At 47.6% G+C, this 24227-nt stretch overlaps 2 protein-coding genes across 14 annotated transcripts in view; one reads left to right on the forward strand and one right to left on the reverse strand.

Moving 5' to 3' along the window:
- TCTN1 (tectonic family member 1) overlaps positions 1–9900 on the forward strand; it is a 57946-nt gene extending 48046 nt beyond the window's left edge. For both annotated transcript variants that reach the window (XR_012420641.1, XR_012420647.1), the window contains 2 exons: positions 2096–2233; positions 8841–9900. The gene's annotated coding sequence lies outside the window, so the exon portion shown is untranslated. The remainder of the gene's footprint in view (positions 1–2095; positions 2234–8840) is intronic.
- Positions 1–24227, reverse strand: part of HVCN1 (hydrogen voltage gated channel 1) — a 40798-nt gene that overhangs the window by 12866 nt on the left and 3705 nt on the right. For 6 of the 12 annotated variants that reach the window (XM_074007804.1, XM_074007803.1, XM_005572250.4 and 3 more), the window contains exons 3-4: positions 21768–21807; positions 99–383 (exon numbers count right to left, since the gene is read on the reverse strand). In XM_074007804.1, coding sequence (XP_073863905.1) covers positions 99–383; positions 21768–21788 — 306 coding nt within the window. In that variant the 5' untranslated portion in view covers positions 21789–21807. Of the gene's footprint in view, positions 1–98; positions 384–5290; positions 5457–21767; positions 21808–24227 lie in introns of those variants that run through there. The other 6 variants (XM_074007805.1, XM_045365935.2, XM_045365934.2 and 3 more) reach the window with 2 other exon arrangements.

Consider the following 24227-nt stretch of genomic DNA (forward strand, 5'->3'; position numbering starts at 1 on the left):
GAGGCAGTGGCCAAATGGGCTCAGCCTGGCCGCCTGCCTCACATTCCCTGATGGCTCTCCTGCCAGCTCTGGGCATCCCGGCCTCCTGTCCCACTTACCTGAAACCTGTGGGAGCTGAACAGTTTCCTCAACGTGCCCCTGAAGTCAAGGGGGGCCCTGGGCGCGGGGCCAGGGGCAGGGGCAGCGTCAGGGCCTGCAACTCTGCCTTCCTCGCCCGAGGCTGGTGTGGGTGGCGGCTGTTCCTCCTCCTCCTCGTCCTCTTCATTCTCCCATTTCTTGTAGTTGATGTTCCAGGCATGGTAGTCGTCCCCTACGACCGTGAAGTGCTTTAAGAACTTGCTCATCCTCTCAGCGGGAGCCACCTTGGCCCTGCGGGTGACTGCCTAGAGGGCGGGGACAGAGAGCAAGAGCTTCAGGCAGGTGGCTCTGGGGCCCTCTGGGCCACTCAGAGCCCACATGGCCCAGGCCGGGCCAGGCCACTGCAGGTGAAGATGGTCCCGGGTGCTCAGAAACCCCTGCGAGCAGAGACCATGAGGTCACGGTGGTTTCTCGTGCTTTTATTTTTGGAATCCAGGGTCTCGGTGTCTATGAGGCAACAGGAAACTCCTGCCCCCAGCAGGCCTGTCGCTGTGGTCTGGTTGGTGGTAACCAACGGAATCAGTACTGCAGCCTGGTCCCAAAACACCCGCTACAGGCCCACGTGTGAATACCGGAAGGGCCGCCCCAAGGTTCAGAGACATCACAACCTGGAAACTGGAGGGGCCAGTGGGCAGGGCGTGGGGAGGGGAAGCCAAAAGTAAAAGTACCCAGAGTTTCACAGAGAAGTCATGAGATCCCCACCCATCACGCCACACATCATGACAGGCGCGTGGCAGATGGACATTTTCCAAGTTCAGCCAGCGTTATTCACACAGACAGTTATTTAAAGCAAAAGCAAATATCCCTGTGCCCTTTCTCCACTTTACCCACTTGCCCTACCAGGTATCAAATTTTACGTAAAGTTAAATAATTGAAATGTATAGGTATGAGTGCAAGAGCAGGCTACATGACTACTCATTGGGACTACTCCTACCTCATTGGGAAGAGAGAGCCCAATGTCCCTGAGGGAGCCTAGAGGAGATGGGGTGGCAGTCCAGACTCATGAGAAAGAAAGGCTGGAGAGGCTGGGACACCTGGCTTTCTCAATAGGAAAAAAAATCCATTCCCCACCTTGCCCCCGACACAGAATACATCTGAGATGCACTTTCATCAATGTGTAAAATGTATTTAAAAAGAAACAACTTAAAAAGTCTTAGGCCAGTAACTTCATGAGCTTAGGATAGGGAAGATTGCTTAAATAACACAAAACACCACAAAAAGTTTTTTTTTAAAAACACTATTTTTTTTTTTTTTTTTGAAACACCGCTGGGTGCGGTGGCTCATGCCTGTAATCCCAGCACTCATCCCATGGGCTAAGGCAAGTGGATTGCCTGAGGTCAGGAGTTTGAGACCAGCCCGGCCAACACGGCGAGACCCTATCTCTACAAAAAATACAAAAATTAGCTGGGTATGGTGGCACATGCCTGTAATCCCAGCTACTCAGAAGGCTGAGGCCCCAGAATCGCTTGAAGCTGGGAGGCAGAGGTTGCAGTGAGCTGAGATCATGCCACTGCACTCCAGCCTGGGCGACAGGTTGAGACCTATCTCAAAACACAAACGAACAACACAAAAGCAAACACAAAATCCATAGATTTGACCGCATCAAAACTATAAACTTTACTATGACACACACACACACACACACACACACACACACACACACACACACACACATACACACACAACCTATGAGGTTAAAAGACATACCTCAGACTGGGACACCACAGACTGGGATAAATATTTGCCATGTATTTGATAGACAAAGACTTAGTAACCAGAATATATAAAGAAATCTTATAAACCAAAAAGATAAAGAAGAACTCCATGGGAAACTGGGCAGTGGACGTTAACAGGCAGGTCATGTAAGAGAAAACTCAAATAGCCAAGATGCTTATCTCCAATAATACTCAGAAAAACGCAGAGTGAAGTAACAACAGCACATCTTTTCACTCCTCAGGTTGGCAAGAGTCTTAAAATCTATATCAAATATTGGTGAGGGCGTGAAGCAATGGCGTCTCTTGACTACTGAAGTTCTATAGGCACCAGCACCATCGTTTTGAGGAGAAATTTGGCATGATCTTGTCAAGCTGAAATTGTGCGTATCTTTCTGAATGATCTAGTGATTCTATCCCTACATAGGGTCCAAAGAGAAACTTGGGCACATGTGCGCAAATTGGTGACATGTTCAAAAACGTTTATTGCACATATTCACCTAGTTGGGCAGGTGTGGTAGCTCACACCTGTAATCCCCACACTTTGGAAGGCTGAGGTGGGAGGACTGCTTGAGCCCAGGAGCTGAGACCAGCCTGGGCAATATGGCAAGACCCTGTCTCTAGAAAAATAATAAAAAAAAATTATCCAGGCAGGTAGCACACCTGTAGTCCCAGTTACTTGGGAGGCTGAGGCAGGAGGATTACTTGAGCTTGGGAGGACGAGGCTGCAGTAAGCCATGTTCTCCAGCCTGGGCAACAGAGCAAGACTCTGTCTCAAAAAAGAAAAAGAAAATTCACCTAAATGTGGGAGATAGAGGAATGAATATTCTCTGTTCATGTGATGGGACACTATACAGCAGTTAAAATGAATTAACTGCATCTCAGTATGTCACTGGTGATGCCCATGTGTACCCACTCGGCAGCACTGAACACGGTAGACCAATCACTTCTTTCTTCAAACACTTCCTTCAGTGGCTTCTAGGATGCCACAGTCTCCTGGTTTTCCTCCTACCTCAGTGGTTGTTTCCTGCTAGTTTCTTTTGGTCAGTGGATACTTTAGAGGAAGACCTTACATTTAATTTTCTTTTCTTTTCTTTTTTTAAAGAGGATCTCACTCTATCACCCAGGTTAGATGCAGGGGTGCAATCATAGCTCACTGCAGTCTTGAATTCCTGGGCTCAAGCAATTCTCCTGCCTCAACCTCCCAGGTAGTTCAGACTATGGCACACTATACTGTATCTGGCTAATTAAAACAATTTTTTTTTTAGAGATGGGGTCTTGCTATGTTGCCCAGGCTGGTCTTAAATTCCTGGGCTAAAGCAACCTTCCAGCCTCAGCTTCTTGAGTAGTTGGGATTACAGGTACATGCCACTGTGCCTGGCTTACATTTAAGTATCAAGTACAACTGTATACCCAGCACCTAGAACAATGCCTCGCACTTAGCAGACACTCAATAATATTGAAATGTTTGTTAAGCAACAATGAATCTAGCAATGTGGATAGCTCCTAAAAAATGTTGATTATAAAAGAAAGATATGGAAGAATAAGAACAATGTCATAACACTTAAGCAAAAATGTTAAATATATGGAAAATATTATATACTGTTTTAGAATGTATAAAAGCATGAGTGTAAACATACACAAGAATGAGATTTCTGCTTCTGGCCTTATTACACTATAGAGTCACTAAACAGATTATCCCTCCTGCCATAACCAATTATAAAACTGGATAAAATATGTGAAATTTACTGTGATCCCTTAGAGAAGAAAAATGAATGAGGCACACCCCACAATCACCCTGCCTTTGTGCCTGGAGGTACTTTCTGGACTGTGAAGGCAAAGACTAGAGTTCAAAGCTATTGAGGCTCCCTCCCTCGGGAATCTGCATGGCAATGTACCAGAAATAGGAAAGCTATGCAAAGGAGGAGATCCAAAAATATGGACTTTGGCTGAGTCCTAAACATCGTGTATATGGACCAAGATTTCATGAGGCAGGGAAAAATATAACTTTCAGGAAAAAAAAACCCAAAAAACCTTGGGGTGCTGTGAGCTGAACAACTACCAGAGATTACATAGGACTGGGTTGGGAGATATGTGAGTTCCCAACAGCCAGAGTAGAGAGACCTTATTGAACACCCTAAGCATTCAGCAGAAATCCCAGAAAAATCATGGCCTTATAAGTAGACCTAATCTAGCTTTATAGGAAGGGCCACATTACACTCATCCCAACAAAGCTTAAAAATAAGCCTTGAAATGAACAAGCTGATACCCAGGTAAATTAACTGCCTGTTGGAACAAAACTCAATACTCTATTAGGAAGACAACAACATAAACTCAACCTCATAGATGCATACTGTCTGGCATACAATAAAAATTACTAGACAGATAAAGCTGAAAAATGTGGCCCACAACTAATAGAAAAATCAGCTAATAGAAGACTCAGAATAGTTGGGCGCGGTGGCTCACGCCTGTAATCCCAGCACTTTGGGAGGCTGAGGTGGGCAGATCACCTAAGGTCGGGAGTTCGAGACCAACCTGACCAACATGGAGAAACCTCATCTCTACCAAAAATACAAAATTAGCTGGGCATGGTGGCACATGTCTCTAATCCCAGCTACTCGGGAGGCTGTGGCAAGAGAATTGCTTGAACCCAGGAAGCAGAGGTTGCGGTAAGCCGAGATTGCGCCATTGCACTCCAGCCTGGGCAACAAGAGTGAAACTCCATCTCAAAAAAAAAAAAAAAAAAAAAGACTAAAAGTGGATAGAAATGATAGAACTGGCCAACAAAGACTTGAAAACAGATATTACAAAAATATATTCAAGAATTTCAAAGAAAACATAAACTTAATGAGGGAACAAATAAAAATCTTAATAGAGAAATGGAATCTACAAAAAAGATCCAGATGGCTGAGCATGGTGGCTCACTCCTGTAATCCCAGCAGTTTGGGAGGCCGAGGTGGGCGGATCACCTGAGGTCAGGAGTTTGAGACCAGCCTGACCAACATGGAGAAACCCCATCTCTACTAAAAATACAAAATTAACCAGGCATCGTGGCACATGCCTGTAATCCCAGCTACTCAGGAGGCTGAGGCAGGAGAATCGCTTGAACCCGAGAGAAGGAGGTTGCGGTGAGCAGAGATTGCACCATTGCACGCCAGCCTAGGCAACAAAAGTGAAACTCCATCCCACAAAAAAAGAAGGGGGAAAAAAAAACCCAACCCTGATCCAGATGGATATTTTAGAACTGAAAAGTATATATATGAAATGAAAAATCAATGGATGGGCTTAACGACTTATAACATATTACCAAAGAAAAGATCAACGAACTTAAAGACATGGCAATAGAAAACATCAACTGGAAACACAGGGAGAAAAAAAAGCTGAAAGGAAAAATAAACAGAGCCCCAGGGACCATATCTACTAGTTTAACATATGTGTACCTGTAGTTCATGGCCCTCCAGGAATCGGCATCTCTCCTTCCCCACAGCTTCCTCGCCACACTCCAGCAACTCTTCTACCCCTCTGATGCTCCACACTGAACCATCATGCAGGCTGTTCCCTCAACCTGGAATGCTCTTCTCCCCACTCCGAGCTTCGCTTACTCTTACTTCTGCTTGAAACTTCAGCTAAAATGTTAGTTCCTCAGAAAGACCCTCCCTGACCCTAAAATCTAAATCAGTTCCCCTTCCATTTATAACTTCTCTTCCCACTTTTCCTTTGAGAGCCCTTATGCTAGTTTCTAACTAGAAACTGTTTTGTGCAGTCATATATTTATTCCTTCTCCCTCCTCACTAGCATTTACCCTCCATGAAGTCAGGGTCTGTGTCCCCCAATTCTTGTGTGACATATGACCTTGAGCAGAAGCCCATCATGCACCTGTTGGCTGAGGGCACTGATACCTCATCTCCCACGCTGGGCTCATCTCAGCCAGACCAAATGTCTCTGAACTCCCAGGGCTGGCCACGGCCAGGGCCAGGGTATACTTAAGCTCTCCAGGCAGCCACCGGCCATAACTCCTTCTTTTTTTTTTTTTTTTTTTTTTTGAGATGAAGTCTTGTTCTCATCCCCCAGGCTGGAGTGCAGTAGCACGATCTCAGCTCACTGCAACCTCCGCCTCCCAGGTTCAAGCGATTCTCCTGCCTCAGCCTCCCAAGTAGCTGGGATTACAGGTGCCTGCCACCATGCCTAGCTAATTTTTGTAATTTTAGTAGAGATGGGGTTTCACCATGTTGGCCAAGCTGGTCTCGAACTCCTGGCCTCAGGTGATCCACCCGCCTCGGCCTCCCAAAGTGCTGGGATTACAGGTGTGAGCCACCGTGCCTGGCCATAATTCCCTTTTTTGAGACAAGGTCTCACTCTGTCACCCAGGCTGGAGTGTAGTGTGCAATCACGGTTCACCACAGCCTTGACCTCCCGGGATCAAGCGATCCTCCCACAAAAGCCTCTGAGTAGCTGGAACTACAGGCACATACCATCACACTTGGCTAATTTTTTATTTTTTGGTTTTTTTTGTAGAGGCAGGGTTTTGCTATGTTGCCCAGGCTGGTCTCAAACTCCTGGGCTCAAGTGATCCACCCGCCTCGGCCTCCCAAAGCACTGGGATTACAGGCATGGGCCACCGCGCCTGACTCCATACTTTCCTTTGGAAACACCTTACCTGGCAGACAAGAGCAGCCTGTCCTATTTCTCAGTAGGGTGGGAACCTCAAGGTACTTTGCAAAAACCGCATTTATATTTTACAGAAGAGGAAATTTTTCTTTCTGAAACCTTGCAACCAGTGAAGAAGCAACTTTTAGTAATTTGGGATGAAAATATCTAGGGCACTCAGCAGAGCAGAAAACATTTCTGGTTTTCAGTCAAGAGTCTGTCATTCCAGAAGCAGAAAAGTTCCAGAAAAGGGCAAAGATAGGGCTAATCAAGAGAATGTGGTGGGCCTCAGCAGCTTCACCATGCACCCCGGACTCCTGGCATTCATGGACAGACTGATCCAGTGTGGCGCACAGAGCACCTACCTTGGTGCCTGGCTCGGAGCAGCCCCCAGCTCTGGAAGTGCCAGCTATGATTATCCCTTAACAACAAAAATTCGCCTGGGCGCGGTGGCTCACACCTGCAATTCCAGCACTTTGGGAGGCCGAGATGGGCGGATCACTTGAGGTCAAAAGTTTGAGACCAGCCTGACCAATGTGGCAAAACCCCATCTCTATTAAAAACACAAAAAACAGCCAGGCGTGGTGGTGGGCGCCTGTAATCCCAGCTACTTGGGAGACTGAGGCACGAGAATTACTTGAATCCAGGAGGCAGAGGTTGCAGTGAGCCAAGATCACGCCACTGCACCCCAGCCTGGACGACAGAGTGAGACTGTCTCAAAAAAAGAAAACAAAAAATCCTCAAACTCCTCTCCTCCAGCTTCATCACATCCTTGGATATTTCACTTCTCTGCCCACTGCCTGCCTCTGCATCCCTCAGGCGTTAAGTTACATGAGCGGATACAGCCGCTTTGTGGCTTAAGTGACACTGAGCTATGTTTCTGTCACTTATAACCCCAAAAGTCTACAGGTGGAGTTGCTGATGTGGGACACCCTCACAGCTCCATCTCCTGTGCAAGACTCCTTGCTGTCCCCACTGTACTCTGATGCTCCTCTGAGGTCACCTTTCCATATCAAAGCCTGTGACCGTGACTCCAGCCTGCCTGACTGTCCCATACTCTTTGACGCTGTTGAATCTGCTCTGCTTGGCAGTCTCGCCCCCTGCTTCTCCTCCTATCTCTGGCTGCCCTCCTCAGCCTCCTGTACCATGTCCCTGCCCCGCACCAGGAGTCCTGGTGACCTCAGTCCTGACCCTGTCCTCGGGCCGGTGACTCTCTCTCTTTGGGGGTCTTAGCACACCTGTGTTTTCGATGCAGTTCACATTCAAATCAAAGACTCCAATCTGATGTTCAAGATCCTGCTGGGTCATTGGTTTGCTGTGACCCACTTGAACTGATTTCTTACCTTTCTCTCCCAGTCCACTCCTCCTTCCACATCCCCTAGGGCATGCTGTCACTTCCACCTGTCTGCCCAGGCCAAGAACAGAAAATCGTCCTTGGCTCCTCCCTCTCCCTCACACCCTATCGGTTTCACTTCCTGAACCCGGCTGGCACTCCATCGTCCCCTCTCCCTCCCCAGAGCCTGCCCTGACCCTCCCTCCACCTCCCTGTGGCCAGGGTCCTCCTTCTCCAATGCCAACCTGACTGTGTCCTTGCTGTGCAGCAATCCCCACGCCCACAACTGCCTTTGGGATCAAGTCCCAGCTCTCTTGGCTTCCCCAGACCCTGGTCTCCCTGCCAGCCTTATTCCTTCCTAGCACCCTGCCTCTGCCACCCTCCAGCCACATGGAACTTGTAGTTCTAGAGCGGACCATGCTGTCTTGCTTCCAGGACTCCGCATGGCCTGTCCCCATCCCATCTATCTTCCAGGTCTTATACCTAGATTTTACCTTCCCTGGGAGGCCTTCCTTAATTTTCCCTCATCCCGGTTAGGGTGTACGTCACACCATCTTCACAACTACTGGGACACTGTCCCCACCACACTGGGCTGCGAACGCTGGGAGGGCAGAGACTCTTCCTCAGTCACAGGGAGAGGCTCAAGAAATGGTTAAGAGGCTGGACATGGTGGCGCATGCCTGTAATCCTAGCACTTTGGGAGGCCGAGGCGGGCAGATCACCTGATGTCAGGAGCTGGAGACCAGCCTGACCAACAGGGTGAAACCCCATCTCTACTAAAAATACAAAAATTAGCCGGGCGTGGTGGCGCATGCCTTTAGTCCCAGCTACTTGGGAGGCTGAGGCTGCAGTGAGCCAAGATCGCGCCACTGCACTCCAGTGGGTGACAGAGCGAGACTCCATCTCAAAAAAAAAAAAAAAGAAGAAAGAAATGGTTAATAAATGAATGAATGAACAAAATCTTAGGCACTGCTCCTTCAGGGTAAACATATTGCTGACCTCTCTTACAGGTATTAGACCAGAAAAACTACCACCAGGGAGAGAAGGGGAAAGTGAAGAAGACAGACCTAGAAGTGAAGGAGAGAAAAGCATTTTGTGGATGCCTATTTTTACAGGCTCGGAAGCTGCCATCTGTGGGAGGGGGAAAGTCCCTCATTCATTATTATCCAACAATTGGAGAAAAAGGTACTTTTTAAGAAAGTCAGCCAACTCCCAATTCCCATGGCCTGATGTCCCTTCAGTTTCTATTTCCCTGTTCCCTCCCAGAGCTATTTTTGGGGACTTGATTTGCATATTAACTACCACCCTCACCCCAAAACTCCAACACACAATGGCAGCAACGTGTATTAGTATGGTTGCTTATTTTATCACATCTCATATCATCTCCGCATGCTGCTAACTTCCTTCCACGCACTATTTCATTTCAACTCCTAACAACCCTGAGGTTGAGGCCATCCTCTAGGGTCCTGGTGATGGGGGGCCTTGTCCAAGCTCACACACCGTGGGGAACTGGAAAAGCAGGATCTGCCCCTGGGCTCCATGACTTGGAGACTATGTTCTAGAAAACACAGCTGACAGAAAGCCAGGCAGCCAGTGACCGGAGAGCCACCTGCTCAGAGGGTAGAGTAGGTGGAATCGTGCACACCCCCCCAACAATTCCTGTCCCCCTGGGACCTTAGAATGTGACCTTATTTGGAATGTAGGTCTTTGCAGATGTAACTAAAGATGTTAAGATGAAATCATACTGGATTTAGGGTAGGCCCTAAATCCGGTGACTGGTGTCCTTATAAAAAGAGAAAAGGGGCTAGGCACGTTAGCTCACACCTGTAATCCCAGCACTTTGGGAGGCCGAGGTGGGTGGACCACTTGAGGTCACAAGTTCAAGACCAGCATGGCTAACATGGCGAAACCCCGTCTCTACTAAAAGTACAAAAATTGGCCGGGCGCGGTAGCTCACGCCTGTAATCCCAGCACTTTGGGAGGCCAGGGTGGGCAGATCGCCTGAGGTCAGGAGTTCGAGACCAGCCTGGCCAACACAGTGAAAACCTGTCTCTACTAAAAATACAAAAATTAGCTGGGCGTGGTGGTGGGCACCTGTAATCCTAGCTACTCAGGAGGCTGAAGCAGGAGAATCGCTTGAACTCAAGAGGCTGCAGTGAGCCGAGATCATGCCACTGCACTCCAGCCGGGGCATTAGAGCAAGACTCTGTGTCAAAAATAATCATAATAATAAAATAATAAATAATAATTAAAAATAAATAAAATAATTAACCAGGCGTGGTGGCAGGCGCCTGTAATCCTAGCTACTAAGGAGGTTGCAGCGAGCCGAGATCATGCTATTGCATTCCAGCCTGGGAGACTGAATGAGACTTGGTCTCCAAAAAAAAAAAAAAAAAAAAGAGAGAAAAGGACACGTAGAGGGTAAGGTCACGTGAAGTCACAGAGGTCAGAGTGATATGCCTACAAGCCAAAGACTGCCAGCAACACCAGAGGCTGGGACGGAGGCCTGGGACAGATCTTCCCATCCCAAAGCCTCCAGGAGCCAGTCCTGCCAACGCCTTGAGTTTGGGCTTCTGGTTTTTGGAACTGGTGAGAATGAGTTCCTGTTGTTGAAGCCCCCAGTTTGTAGCAGTTTGTTACAGTAGTCACAGGAAACCAGGACAGAGGACGTGTGCCCGAGTTAGCCAGGGTAGTCTGTAGACCAAGTACTGTTTTTCCCTTTATGTTTCTGGGCCACACGTTTGTCCTGGACTCCAAGAAGAAAGCCGTCTTCAGGGCCCAAAACCACTTGGAGAAAGCCTGATTCTGCAGCCAACAACAGCGACAGCTGCTCCTTTTACTCAGAGCTCACTGATCACACCACCTGCTGTTGCTTGATACTTTTAACGTGCCTAAGCACTAGGCAGGGCGGGTAGGTGCAGTCTCTCCATTTTGCAGAAGGGGAAACTGAGGCCTGGGGAGGCAAGACCGCTTGCCTGAAGTCACACCGTGCCACACATTGTGGCAGGGTGACAGAAGCAGAGGGAAGTGGACACTCCTGTATGCCAGCTGTTGGGCATGTAAATGGGTATACCCTTCCTAGGAGGGTAACAGGGCAGTTCCTTTCATCTTTTGAAAAAAATATTTGAGTCTCTCTGATGTGTCAGCCTTGGGGACAAAGGAGGGGATTGGCCCTAAACAAATTTATATCAAAATTTTATTTCCTTTTTATTGAGATGGGATCTCATTTTGTTGTTCAGGCTGGAGTGCAGCCTCAAACTCCTGGGCTCAAGCAATCCTCCCGCCTCAGCCTCCCAAGTAGCTAGGACTACAGGTGCGTGCCACCATGGCTACCTTATTTTCTATCAACATTTAAAATGCCCTTATCGCCTGACTTGACAGGAGACCCCACGTGCACACGGGTGCTCGCTCCAGTCCTGCTTCAATAGCCCAAAACTAGAAACCACCTCAAAGTCTGTTGCCCAGGACGCCATGGAAGACCCACACCACAGAGCACCTCGCCACCGTGTGGCCGGCCTGCAGACCTCATGCACCGACAGGGAAAGGGGTCCTCAATCTACATTTATGGGAAAACTGACAAAATCAGCCCCAACTCCCAGGAGGAGAGAGGGACTGGGTTGGAGGGTGAAACTTTGCATTTTTTTCTAATAGGTTTGGCTGATACCAAACCTATTAGATATGATTTGGTTTGGCTGTGTCCCCTCCCAAATCTCAACTTGAATGATATCTCCCAGAATTCCCATGAGTTGTGGGAGGGACCCAGGGGGAGGTAATTGAATCACAGGGGCCAATCTTTCCCATGTGATTCTCGTGATAGTGAACCAGTTTCACAAGATCTGATGGGTTTATCAGGGGTTTCTGCTTTTGCTTCTAATTTTCTCTTGCTGCCACCACGTAAGAAGTGCCTTTCACCTCTGCCATGATTCTGAGGCCTCCCCAGCCATGTGGAACTGTAAGTCCAATTAAACCTCTTTCTTCCTAGTCTCAGGTATGTCTTTATCAGCGTTGTGAAAACTAATACAGTAAATTGGTACCAGTAGAGTGGGACATTGCTGAAAAGATATCCGAAAATGTGGAACCAACTTTGGAACTGGGTATCAGGCAGAGGTTGGAATAGTTTGGAGGGCTCAGAAGACGACAGGAAAATGTGGGAAAGTGTGGAACTTCCTGGAGACTCGTAAATGACTTTGCCCAAAACGCTGATAGTGATCTGGACAATAAGGTCCAGGCTGAGGTGGTCTCAGATGGAGATGAGGAACTTTTTGGCAACTGGAGTAAAGGTGACTTTTGGTATGTTTTAGCAAAGAGCTGGCAGCATTTTGCCCCTGCCATAGAGATTTGTGGAGCTTTGAACTTGAGAAAGATGATTTCGGGTATCTGGCAGAAGAAATTTCTAAGCAGCAAAGCATTCAATGCCTGCTATTAAAGGCATTCAGTTGCATAAGGGAAGCAAAGCATAAAAGTTTGGAAAATTTGCAGCCTGATGATGTGATAGAAAAGAAAAACCCATTTTCTGAGGAGAAATTCAAGCCAGCTACAGAAATTTGCATAAGTAGCAGGGAGCCTAATGTTAACCACCAGGACCTTGGGAAAAAGTCTCCAGGCCATGTCAGAGACCTTCACAGTGGCCCCTCCCATCACAGGCCCGGAGGCCCAGGAGAAAAAATGGTTTCATGGGCCTAGGGACTTGGTGCCCTGTGTCCAGCTGCTCCAGCTATAGCTGAAAGGGGTCAACGTACAGCTCAGGCTGTGGCTTCAGAGGGTGGAAGCCCCAAGCTTTGGCAGCTTCCACATGGTGGTGAGCCTGCAGATGCACAGAAGTCAAGAATTGAGGTTTGGGAACCTCCGCCTAGATTTCAGAAGATGTTTGGAAATGCCTGGATGCCCAGCCAAAAATTTACTGCAGGGGCAGGGCCCTCATGGAGAGCCTCTGCTAGGGCAGCGCGGAAGGGAAATGTGGGGTGGGAGCACCTTCTGGGGCATCACCTAGTAGAGTTGTGAGAGAAGAGGGCCATAGTCCTCCAGACCCCAGAATTGTAGATCCACCAATAGCTTGCACCATATAGCTGGAAAAGTCGCAGACACTCAACCTCAGCCCATGAAAGCAGCCAGAAGGTGGGTTATAACCTGCAAAACCACAGGGGCGGGGCTGCCCAAGACTATGGGAACCTACCTCTTGCATCGGCCTGACCTGGATGTGAGACATGGAGTCAAAGGAGATCATTTTGAAGTCTTAGAATTTGACTGCCCTGCTGGATTTCAAACTTGCATGGACCTTGTACCTCCTTTGTTTTGGCCAATTTCTCCCATTAGGAACAGCTGTATTTACTCAATTCCTGTACCCCCATTGCATCTAGGAAGTAACTAGCTTGCTTTTGATTTTTACAGGCTCATAGGCAAAAGGACTTGCCTTGTCTCAGATGAGACTTTGGACTGTGGACTTTTGGGTTAATGCTGAGATGAGTTAAGACTTTGGGGGACTGTTAGGAAGGCGTGATTGGTTTCAAAATGTGAGGACATGAGATTTGGAGGGGTCAGGGGCAGAATGATGTAGTTTGGCTATGTCCCCACCCAAATCTCAACTTGAATTGTATCTTCCAGAATTCCCATGTGTTGTGGGAGGGACCCAGGGGGAGGTAATAGAATCATGGGGGCCAATCTTTTCCACGCTATTCTTTTGATAGAGAATAAGTCTCACAAGATCTGATGGGTTTATCAGGGTTTCTGCTTTTGCTTCTCTCTCATCATTGCTGCCACCATGTAAGTGCCTTTTGTCTCCCGCCATGATTCTGAGACCTTGCCAGCCATGTGGAACTATAAGTCCAATTAAACCTCTTTTTCTTTCCAGTCTCAGGTATGTTTTTATCAGCAGCATGAAAACAAATACAACGTTTATCCCTAAGAAACTGCCATTTTTGGAGTGAGATCCAGCCTGCGGGGAGTTAAGTGGTGAATGAAGTATTTAGTGGGGGTGGGAAGAGAAGGAACCAATATACTCATAACTGGAATCCCTGAATAAGGAAATTAGATTAATAGGCTAGAACAAAGATATAATTCAAGAAAACTTTTCTGATATAAAAGAGGACTTAAAAATGCCATCGTTGTAGATAAAAACTAGAAGAAATGGACAATTTCATATGATTCAACCTAATATATACCTGTTTGCTGTTTTATTATGCTATACATATGTTCATGTAGAGTTGTTAAAAAACAAACACAAGGCTGGGTGCAGTAGCTCATACCTGTAATCCCAGCACTTTGGGAGGCCAAGGCTGGTGGATCAACTGAGGTCAGGAGTTCAGGCCCAGCCTGGCCAACATGGGGAAACCCCATCTCTACTAAAAATACAAAAATTAGCCAGGCGTGGTGGCACGTGCCTGTAGTCCCAGCTACTTGGGAGTCTGAGGCAGGGGAATCACTCAAACCCGGGAGGCAGAGGTTGCAGTGAGCCAAGATTGTGCCACTGCACTCCAGCCTGGGTGACAGGGCAAGACTCCACCTCAAAATAAACAAAAAAACATAAAATCATGAGTAAGTGATGAAGCCCGCACAGGAACTCAAGTCCACCAGCTTTGTTCTTTCCTCTGCCAATACGGAGAAAAAAATGGCAGAAAAGTAGATTTTTTTTTTTTTTTAAGTAACAAAAATGATATTTTAAGAGATGGAACTGGGAGTGGTGACTCATGCCTGTAATCCCAGCACTTTGGGAGGCTGAGGCAGGTGGCTGGCTTGAGCCCAGGAGTTCAAGACCAGCCTGGCCAACATGGTGAAACTCTATCTCTACTAAAAATACAAAAATTAGGTGGGGGTGGGGGTGGTGCATGCCTATAATCCCAGCTACTTGGGAGGCTGAGGCATGAGAATCGCTTGAACCTGGGAGATGGAGGTTGCAGTGAGCCAAGATCAAGCCATTGCACTCCAGCCAGGACAATAGAGCAAGATTCTGTCTCAATAATAATAATAATAAAATAAGAGATGGGATCAAGGTTCTGAGATACAGTCTTACCTCCCTTAGCAGAGGAGCAAACTGAGGCCTGCAACACGGTAACCACCACCTGTCAGTGGACAGTCCATAGACTTGCAGCCAGGTGTGCTGCTTCCTGGTCCAGGGTCTTAACGCCACCCAGGCAGGGCCAGGGCAGTTGTCCCCTGTCCTAGCTTCACTCACCCTCCTCTATAGCCCTATCCAGCACTACGCCTGGTGCATTTCGGCAACTAAGTGACCCCTGATCTGCCACCTACTTCCCCCACCCTCTGCCACTGCCCTGGCCAACTCCCCACCTCACTTGGAGGCTGTCGCAGCTCCTCTCTGCTCTCTCCTTCCCTGCTGCATTCTCTATCAGCTGCAGGAGAGCATCCCTCCAAGCATGACTACATCACTCCCCATGCAGAAAAGGGCCAGCCCAGCAGGCCTGAGGCTGCCTTCCTCAGACAGGCCTGCCTAGCCTCCACTGGCATCTGGGAACGTGGACTTCTGGAAAATTCCCACCATTCCCTGATAAGAGCAGCTCACTGTGCCTAGACTGCTTGTGGAAACAGCATGGTTTATGCTGAACTCCTACTTTCCTTTGGAGAGTCTGGAACTTTTCTAAGTGCCAGGCAGAGGGTGCCTCTGTGCCCAGCTCCAGTGAAAACTCTGGGCATTGGGTCTCTAATGAACTGCTCTGCTAGCAAACACTTCACACATCTTGTCACGACTCCCTGCTGGAGGAATTGTGACCCCTAGGACCTCTGCCTCCAACCCAGGAGAGGGCTCTGGAAGCTTGCGCCAGGTTTCTTCTGAACTTCACCCCACGTGCCTTTTCCCTTTACTGATTTTAATTTCAATCCTTTCATGGTAATTAATCTGCACCAGGAGCGCATCTGCATGCGAGTCCCACAGGTCCTCCTAGTGAGTCACTGATGCTGGGCACAGGGTCTCGGGGACCCTGACACACTCCCTTATTTAAAACTTTTGGCTGGGAGCAGTCACTCACACCTGTAATCCTTGCACTTTGGGAGGCAGAGGAGGGAGGATCCATGAGTTCAGGAGTTCAAGACCAGTCTGGGCAACAGAGTGAGACCCCCGTCTCTACAAAAAAATCTAAAAGTTAACTAGGTGTGGTGGTGCTCGCCTGCAGTCCCAGTTACTTGGGAGACTAAGAGAGGGGGATCACTTGAGCCCAGAATGTCGAGGCTGCAGTGAGCTATGATCGCGTCACTGCACTCCAGCCTGGGTGATAGAGCGAGACCTTGTCTCTTTAAAAAAAAAAAAAAAAAAAAAGAGACACCAATGCCTTCCAGAAGTTCACTCCTGTTTGCACGCTGTAGCCTCTATCTGCCCAGCTGACCTTCCCTCTCACCTCTCTCCCCACTCTGGCCACACTGTCTCCTTTGAGCCTTTCATACTTGGCTGGTTTCTCCAACCACAGGGCCTTTGCACACGTGACTTCTTTTGCGTAGAATGTGCAACCCCCTCTCACCCTGTCCTCTATCTTCTTTGTCCCAGCTCTCAGGAGCCAGCCAGGCCTTTCCCATCACACTCTCATGTGGCCCAACTGTTCACAGCATGACCTCTGTGCCTGGCAGACCGCAGGCTCCTGCTAAACATACCTCCTGGATGGTGGAAGCTGGAATGAAACCCCTGAACAAATCTCTTCTCTGTGGGGAGGCCAGAGGACTCCAAGCAGCAGGCTCAGCTGCCCCAGCACTTCTCCCCTCCTGCCCCAGGGGATCTGTGTTCTGAGGAAGGCCTATTTTTAAAATCAGGGAAGTCTTTAAATAAGTGTAGAAACTTTTCCTTCTCTAGGGTGGGGAGGAAGTCTGAGGTTCATGAAAACAGCCACCGTGACAGCTGATCAGCTCTGGCAGGACGGGCTGCTTACAGGCTGAGGGGTTTAGCTGGTGGCCCAGGTCCTCCTAAAGCCATGGTCCCCAGCTCTCTCCTTTTTCTATAGGGTTAGGAACCCTCCTGTCTTGATAGGTGAGCCGCTCAGCCTGGTGAGATGATGGCAGGGCTGCATGCAGACTAATGGGACATATTTACAGGAGTGGGAACTGTAATCATTGCAACTATCCCTAGAATACCTGCTGTTTAATATTTTCTGAGCTCTGTGCAAAGACCTTCATTAACATACTGTAACAAGCCCATGGGGCAGGGACTGCAATGTCTCTGTTTATGGATGAGGAGACTGAGAACAGAGAGGCCAGTGACTTGCCCCAGGTCACACAGCCAGTGAGAAGCAAGGCTAGGATTCCAACCCAGGCTGCCCAGCCCAGCGCCCCCTCCTCCTGCAGGACCCCTCATGAACACTGCCCAGCCCTGCACCTTCCTCACAGCCGGCGAAGCCCCGTGCTGGGAAGGGAGTTTGGAGCAGTGTTTCTCAATAAGAAATCACGTTTCATACCCTGCCTCTCAGTACACACTGACTTGTGTACACACATTCTATAACTAGCCCTAAAGTTACTATGTGAGGAGATCTTATTTTCCATTTTATTCTATTTACTTTTCTTTTCTTTTTTTGAGACAAGGTCTCACTCTGCCACCCAGGCTTGAGGGCAGTGGCATGATTAGGACTCACTGCAGCCTCAACCACCTGGGCTGAAGAGATCCTCCCACCTCAGCCCCAGAAGTAGCTGAAACTACAGACGTGCACCACCACACCTAGCTAATTTTTTGTATTTTTAGTAGAGATGGGGTTTCTCCATGTTACCCAGGCTGGTCTCAAACTCCTGACCTCAAGTGATCCACCTGCCTCGGCCTCCCAAAGTGCTGGGATTACAGGTGTGAGCCAATGCACCCGGCCCTATTTCATTCCTTAAAAGGTTGATTGTAGCCCACTCAATGGATTTCAGGACCCGCCAATGGGTTGAGTTTAAAGACAGTTCTAGGGGGACACACTCTGCCTATTTCCCTGGGAATAACTGAGAGGGGAGTCTGCTCCAAGCCTGTGACATCAGTCATGTCAACCAGGAGCAGGGACTGTGCAATTTGTTTTACGAAAGTGTAGAAAGAAAAAGGAAAAAGTTACCCAGGTAGAAATGTAGAGCTGCCACCCGTGTGACTAGGTTGCCTGAGCCAATGTCTAGTGATGCTTTGGCCATGGAAACCACAGGACACACAGCTCAGCTATTTCTCTTTCCTCCTTCTGCAGAGGGAGGGGCTACCCAGGCAAGGCTGCATGTTGGAATCACCCGGCAGCTTTAAGGCACCCCAAAACCTGAGTCCTGGGCTCAGAGCTTCCAATTCAACCCATCTGGGTGTGGTCTGGGTACTGGCGTGGTCGATGTGCAGCCGAAGTGAGTAAGGAACCCCAGATGCACCGGGCGTTTCTGCATGCCTCACACGAAATGAGCCCAGCAGTTGCAGGGATTTCTACACACACCTGGCTCTTAAGTTCCCCAGAGGTGGCTGCTGAGTGCAGTCACCTGTGCTGAGGAACAAGGTCAGCTGATGGCTGAAAAGCGGTTCATCCTCATGACAGAGCCAGCAGCTCCCATGTCTTAAATGCAGGCTGGAGCCAGGCACCCAGCTAAGTGCTTTCCACATGCAATCTTGTTTAACCCTCACCTCAACTCTGTGAGGTAGTGTGATCATTCCCATTTTACAAAAGAGGAAAACTGAGGCTCTGGGAGATGGAAGCAGGCAGAGAGGGGCTCTGAGGAGGGCTGGTGAGCCTATCTCAGCAGAACTGCAAGCCAGGTCTGCACTATGGCTACAAAACCCCACCAGTCTCTCTCCCAACACAGCTGTTCTCTCAGAAACTAGGAGAGCTAACACTCAAAAAATTCTAAAAGCAATCTCATTAAGACAACTTTTTTCCAAAACACAATTAATTCCATAAGGGCAGATCATGAAAAGGAACATGTTCTTCAAACCAGTAAGAGGCTTATTTGCCACAAGTGGTCCTGGCCCTTTCCCCAGCCCCCCAACAACGCCCTCCTGACAACGCCCTCCCAGGCTAGCCTCTGTGTGACCACAAACAGGCTCCAGGCTCCAGGCTGCAGGCCCTGGGAGTTCCCTAAGGTGTGTCCCTGGTCCTGTATTTCAATCTCTACTTCCCTTGCTGTCCCTATACCCTGGTATGGGCTTCTGACAAGGCCCTCACCCCACCAACTCGTTCCTGCAACCCCCAGCCTCATTTGGAACGCCCAGACTCAAATGCATACCCCCAGTTTGACCTGCTACCTTTTACCCCATGAACAGATCTTTAGCCTTGATCTATTTCTTTTAGTATTACTATTGTGAAAAGAGGAAAAGAAAGGGAAATAAATTCATAACAATCCCAGCACACCAAACTTATGTGTCATCTACCTGTCTACCTCTTTCTCTCCCACCTGTCTATATCTTTTACAATTATAATCAAAGACAGTGGCCCAGGTGCGGTGGCTCATGCCTGTAATTCTAGCACTTCGGGAGGCTGAGGCAGGTGGATTACTTCAGGCCAGGAGTTCGAGACTAGCCTGGCCAACATGGAGAAACCCTGTCTCTACCAAAAATACAAAAAAATTAGCTGGGGATGGTGGTGCACGCCTGTAATTCCAGCTACTAGGGTGGCTGAGGCCCAAGAACCATTTGAACCCAGGAGGCAGAGGTTGCAGTGAGCCAAGATCATGCCACTGCACTCCAGCCTGGAAGACAGAACCAGGCCCTATCTCAAAAAACAAAACAAAAAAAGACAGCAGACAATTTCCTATCTTATTTTTTACCACTATATGCATCAGATTCACACCTGTTCAGAGACCAGGAAACTTACCAAGGAGCCAAATGGTCTTCATTATTGCATTTTGCATGTTTTTTAACCATTTTGGATGGTTTTTAATCCAATCCTAAGACCACGTTTTCTCACATTTTAACGTCTCTGAAATCCAGCTGGGCCTGACAATTGACCGGTTTCAGGCTTGTGTTACTTTTAATCACAGTAAATGGCAGCACATGCTTGTTTCACTTTTTTTCTTCATAGTACATAAAATAAGGTGCATCTACAGTGTTGTCTCATGTGCTAAGAACATGGTGCCATAAATTGTACTTTTTATTTTTTCTGGGTTCTTTTCCCATAAGTGAGATGACCAGGCTTGAATATGGGAATTTTCAAGATTCTTGATATACATGGTCAAATTTTGTGTCTAGAACAGTGGCATGGGTTAACCCAGTTCCCCGTGCTATGTATGAGTGAGCTGGTTTCATCACAGTCTAATCGGCATTAAGCATTTCTGAATGTTCTTTTTGGTTTGCCTAATTTAATAGGGAACTACAAATGAAGGAAAAGCATGAACAGTTCCCACTTAACCTTTCTTCCATGCTGACTCTCTTATGGATACCTGGAGCTCCAGGGGCTCCTAACTCTTACAGTTACCGGGGTCATCAATTTGATGAAACACACAATCACCATCATCACCATCCTGTGGTCATTCTGACCCTCACATTTGCTTCTCAGACTCTGCCCCACTCACCCCTGCTGCTGCCCTGAGCTTCCTGCTCTGCCCTTGCCAGCTTGGCCTGGCCAGGCTCCCAGAACCTCAAGATGAACAGCTGATGTGAAAGTCAACACTTCCTTTCTACCTCACCCCCAATCTTCACAACCAATGCCCCCCAAATCCAACAAACCTGCGCCTCAGATATCAAAAACAGTCTATTTCCTACTCGAGATGGCCACAAGATACAGGAGGAAAGCATTTCCTCTGGAGTCAGGCCAGGTTGAAATCTCAATTTCTGTTTTTTTTGGAGATGGAGTTTTGCTCTTGTCACCCAGGATGGAGTGCAATGGCGCGATCTTGGCTCACTGCAGCCTCCACCTCCCAGGTTCAAGCGATTCTCCTGCCTCAGCCCCCTAAGCAGCTGGGATTAGAGGTGTGCGTCATGATGCCTGGCTAATTTTTGTATTATCAGTAGAGATGGGGTTTCACCATGTTGGCCAGGCTGGTCTCAAATTCCTGACCTCAGGTGATCCACCTGCCTTGGCCTCCCAAAGTGCTGGAATTACAGGCATGAGCCACCGCGCCTCTGCCTCCTAAGCTCAAGCGATTCTCCTGCCTCAGCCTCTCCAGTAGCTGGGATTACAGGTGCATGCCACCATGCCTGGCTAATTTTTGTATTTTTGTAGAGATGGGGTTTTGCCATGTTGACCAGGCTCATCTTGAACTCCTGACCTCAAGTGATTTGCCCACCTTGGCCTCCCACAGTGCTGGGATTACAGACATGAGCCACCACGCCTGGTGTGAAATCCCATTTCTGCCACTTTCTAGCTGTGTGATCTTGGAGAAGTGACTTTACTTTGCTGTGCCCAAGCCCTGTCATGGGCTCAGTACTTGCCTAACATTCTGAGACCATTGTATTATCAAATCTTCCCGACAATCCTTCAAGGGCAGGGCTGGTAAATAATCTTTTCACTATTTTCCAGATAAGGAAACTGAGGCTTAGGGAATTGAAGGGCACAGTTATTTTGTGCCTAAGGACACATAGTTATTAACATGCACAGTTCGAGACCAGCCTGACCCACATGGAGAAACCCCATCTCTACGAAAAATACAAAGTTAGCCAGGTGTGGTGGTGCATGCCTGTAATCCCAGCAACTCGGGAGGCTGAGGCAGGAGAATCACTTGAACCTGGGGGACAGAGGTTGCGGTGAGCTGAGATCACACCATTGCACTCCAGCCTGGGCAACAAGGGTGAAACTCCATCTCAAAAAAAAAAACCAAAAAAAACCCAAAAAACAAAAAACGCACATAGTTATTAACATGTAGGACTGGGATTCAAATGGTCTGATGTGGAATATCAGGCTACTTGGAGGTTTTGTGAAGTCCTTTTATAGCTTTTGATCATTGTGATTTTAAATATTTCAGTATAGTGGAAGCATCTAAATAGGTGGTTCTCCCTCTCCTGTTTGAAACACCAAACAGAATTATCCTCTCAAGGTTAGGATATCCTCTAATGCTGCAAGACCACAGAATTCATTTACCTTCTCGTCCCAGGTGGCCATGTCCCTGTTGCCTCTGGATCTGAAAAATAAGAAGACATTTGTCCAGATCTATCATCCTGCTGCCATCTACCTTGGTATTTGCTCTGCAATTCTTTCTGACAAATTAGTTTTAAGTTAGTTTAGTTTTAACTGTGCCTGAAATTAGTGTAAAGTACAAAGTGTATGTAGGAGGGCATACATCCTGGATATAGAGCCAAATGAGCTGAAACAGGGACTTTGAGTCCTGTGTACAAACACTTATTTGTACACAAAAGTTCATAGCTTTCCACAGCATTATTCTCAAAAGCCAAAAGGTAGAAACAACCCACTTGTCCATCAACGGATGAATGGATCAACAAAATGGGTCTATCCACACAATGGAACTTTATTCAGCCCTACAAAGAAATGAAGGGGGCCAGGTGTGGTGGCTCACACTTGTAATCCCAGCACTTTGGGAGGCCGAGGTGGGTGGATCACCTGAGGTCAGGAGTTTGAGACCAGCCTGGCCAACATGGTGAAACCTCAATTGTACTAAAAATACAAAAATTAGCTGGGCATGGTGGTGGGGACCTGTAATCCCAGCTACTTGGGAGGCTGAGGCAGGAGAATCACTTGAACCTAGGAGGTAGAGGTTGCAGTGAGCTGAGATCATGCCACTGCACTCCAGCCTGGGTGACAGAACAAGACTCCATTTAAAAAAAAAAAAAAAGAGAGAGCCAGAGAAAGTACTGATACATATTACAATGTAGATGAAACTCAAAGATACCATGCTAAGTGAAAAAAGCCAGACATAAAATGTCACATATTGTATGATTCCATTGATATGAAATGTCCAGAACAGGATATGAAATGTCCAGAACAGAACAAGCAGATTGGTAGTTGCCAGGGGCTGGAAGAAGGGAAGAATGGGGAGTGACTGCTTAATGGCTTAGGGGGCTCCCTTTTGGGGTGACAAAAATGTTCCATGCAGCTAACAAGGTATTTTTAAAAAAGAAAAATGATTTAATTTTAATACAAAGAAAAACAATGAAAATATTCTGATAGAGGGTGAAGGCTGCACACTGTGAAACGTACTAAATGCCACTGAATTATTCACTTCAAAATGGTTAACTTTACATCATGTGAATTTCACTCCAATTAAAAAAAGACAGACATTACAGTGTTGGGGTTGCTCTGAAAAGCAGTAAAACCTTCTGAACATCCACCACCAGCTACATCAGTGAATGCACCTCTGAGCAGCAGGAGCTGCTAGTGCTGTTTGAGTATTCACATAAGGACGTGGAAAGACGCCAGCCACAGAGCAAGCAGAGGAGTCACATTACGGCAGAGTCTACAGGATGACCCCATCTAACTCAAAAGAAATACAGATGCTTTTTTTTTTTGGTCTGTAAGGATCACTCTTCGCAGTGGTTATTTTTGGAAGAAAAGGGTGTAGGGCTTTTCTCTGCTTCTGGGAGGCGTGAACTTTTACAATGAGTAGGTGTTGCTTTAAAACATTATTTTTAACATAGGTGATCTATGCATGTAGTAAAAAATTTAAATTATATAAAAAGATATTCTATGACGAGTCAATCTCCCCTCTACCCATTCTCCTTCCCAGAAGCGGTTGCTCTGACCGGTTTCCTACGTCGCCTTCTGGAGTATTCTATGCCCTCATAAGCACATGAGTATACACTCTCCCCCAACCTTCTATTTTTTTTTCGTAAACAAATGTGAACCCACATACTGCTCTGAACCTTATTTCCCTTTAGGGTGTGGTAGGCAAAATAATGCTCCCCCTCAAAGATGCACATGCCCTAATCTCTGAACTTGTATATTACTTTACATAGCAAAAAGAATTTTGCAGATATGATTAAGTTGCAGCTCTCAAGATGGCGGGAATGATTCTGGATTATCCTAGTGGACCCAATGTCATCAGAGGAGTCTTTGATAAGTGGAGGCAGGAGAAAGAAGAGATTGTGAGGACAGAAGCAGAGGCTGGAGTCAGAAAGATCTGAAGATTCAATGCTTTAAAAGATGGAGGATGGGGCCTCAATCCAAGGCATGTGGGCCCTTCTAGAAGTTGGGAAGGCAAGCAAACAGATTCTCCCCCAGAGCCTGCAGCAGCAACACAGCCATGCCCATACCTTGACTTGAGCCCACTGAGACGGATTGCGGACTTTTGACCTCCAGAACTGCAGCATAATAAATGTGTTATCTTAAGCTACCAAGCTTGTGGCCATTTGTTACAGCAGCCACAGAAGACTAACACAGTATCTCAGAGGTGGTTCTATACCAGTGCATCCTGCATGAAGTGCACGCCTTGCCATGGCTGCACAGGAGCCCCCTGCAGGAATGTGTTTAATCTCACTAGTGATGGACACCTACGGTTGTTTCCAATCTCCTCCCACCTCAGTGCTTCAATGAATAACCCTGCAAGGTTATTCGTTGCACCCTTTGTTTTTTTGTTTTTTTTTTGTT

This window comes from Macaca fascicularis, chromosome 11 (genome assembly GCF_037993035.2).
Source record: "Macaca fascicularis isolate 582-1 chromosome 11, T2T-MFA8v1.1".
Classification (NCBI taxonomy): Eukaryota; Metazoa; Chordata; class Mammalia; order Primates; family Cercopithecidae; genus Macaca; species Macaca fascicularis.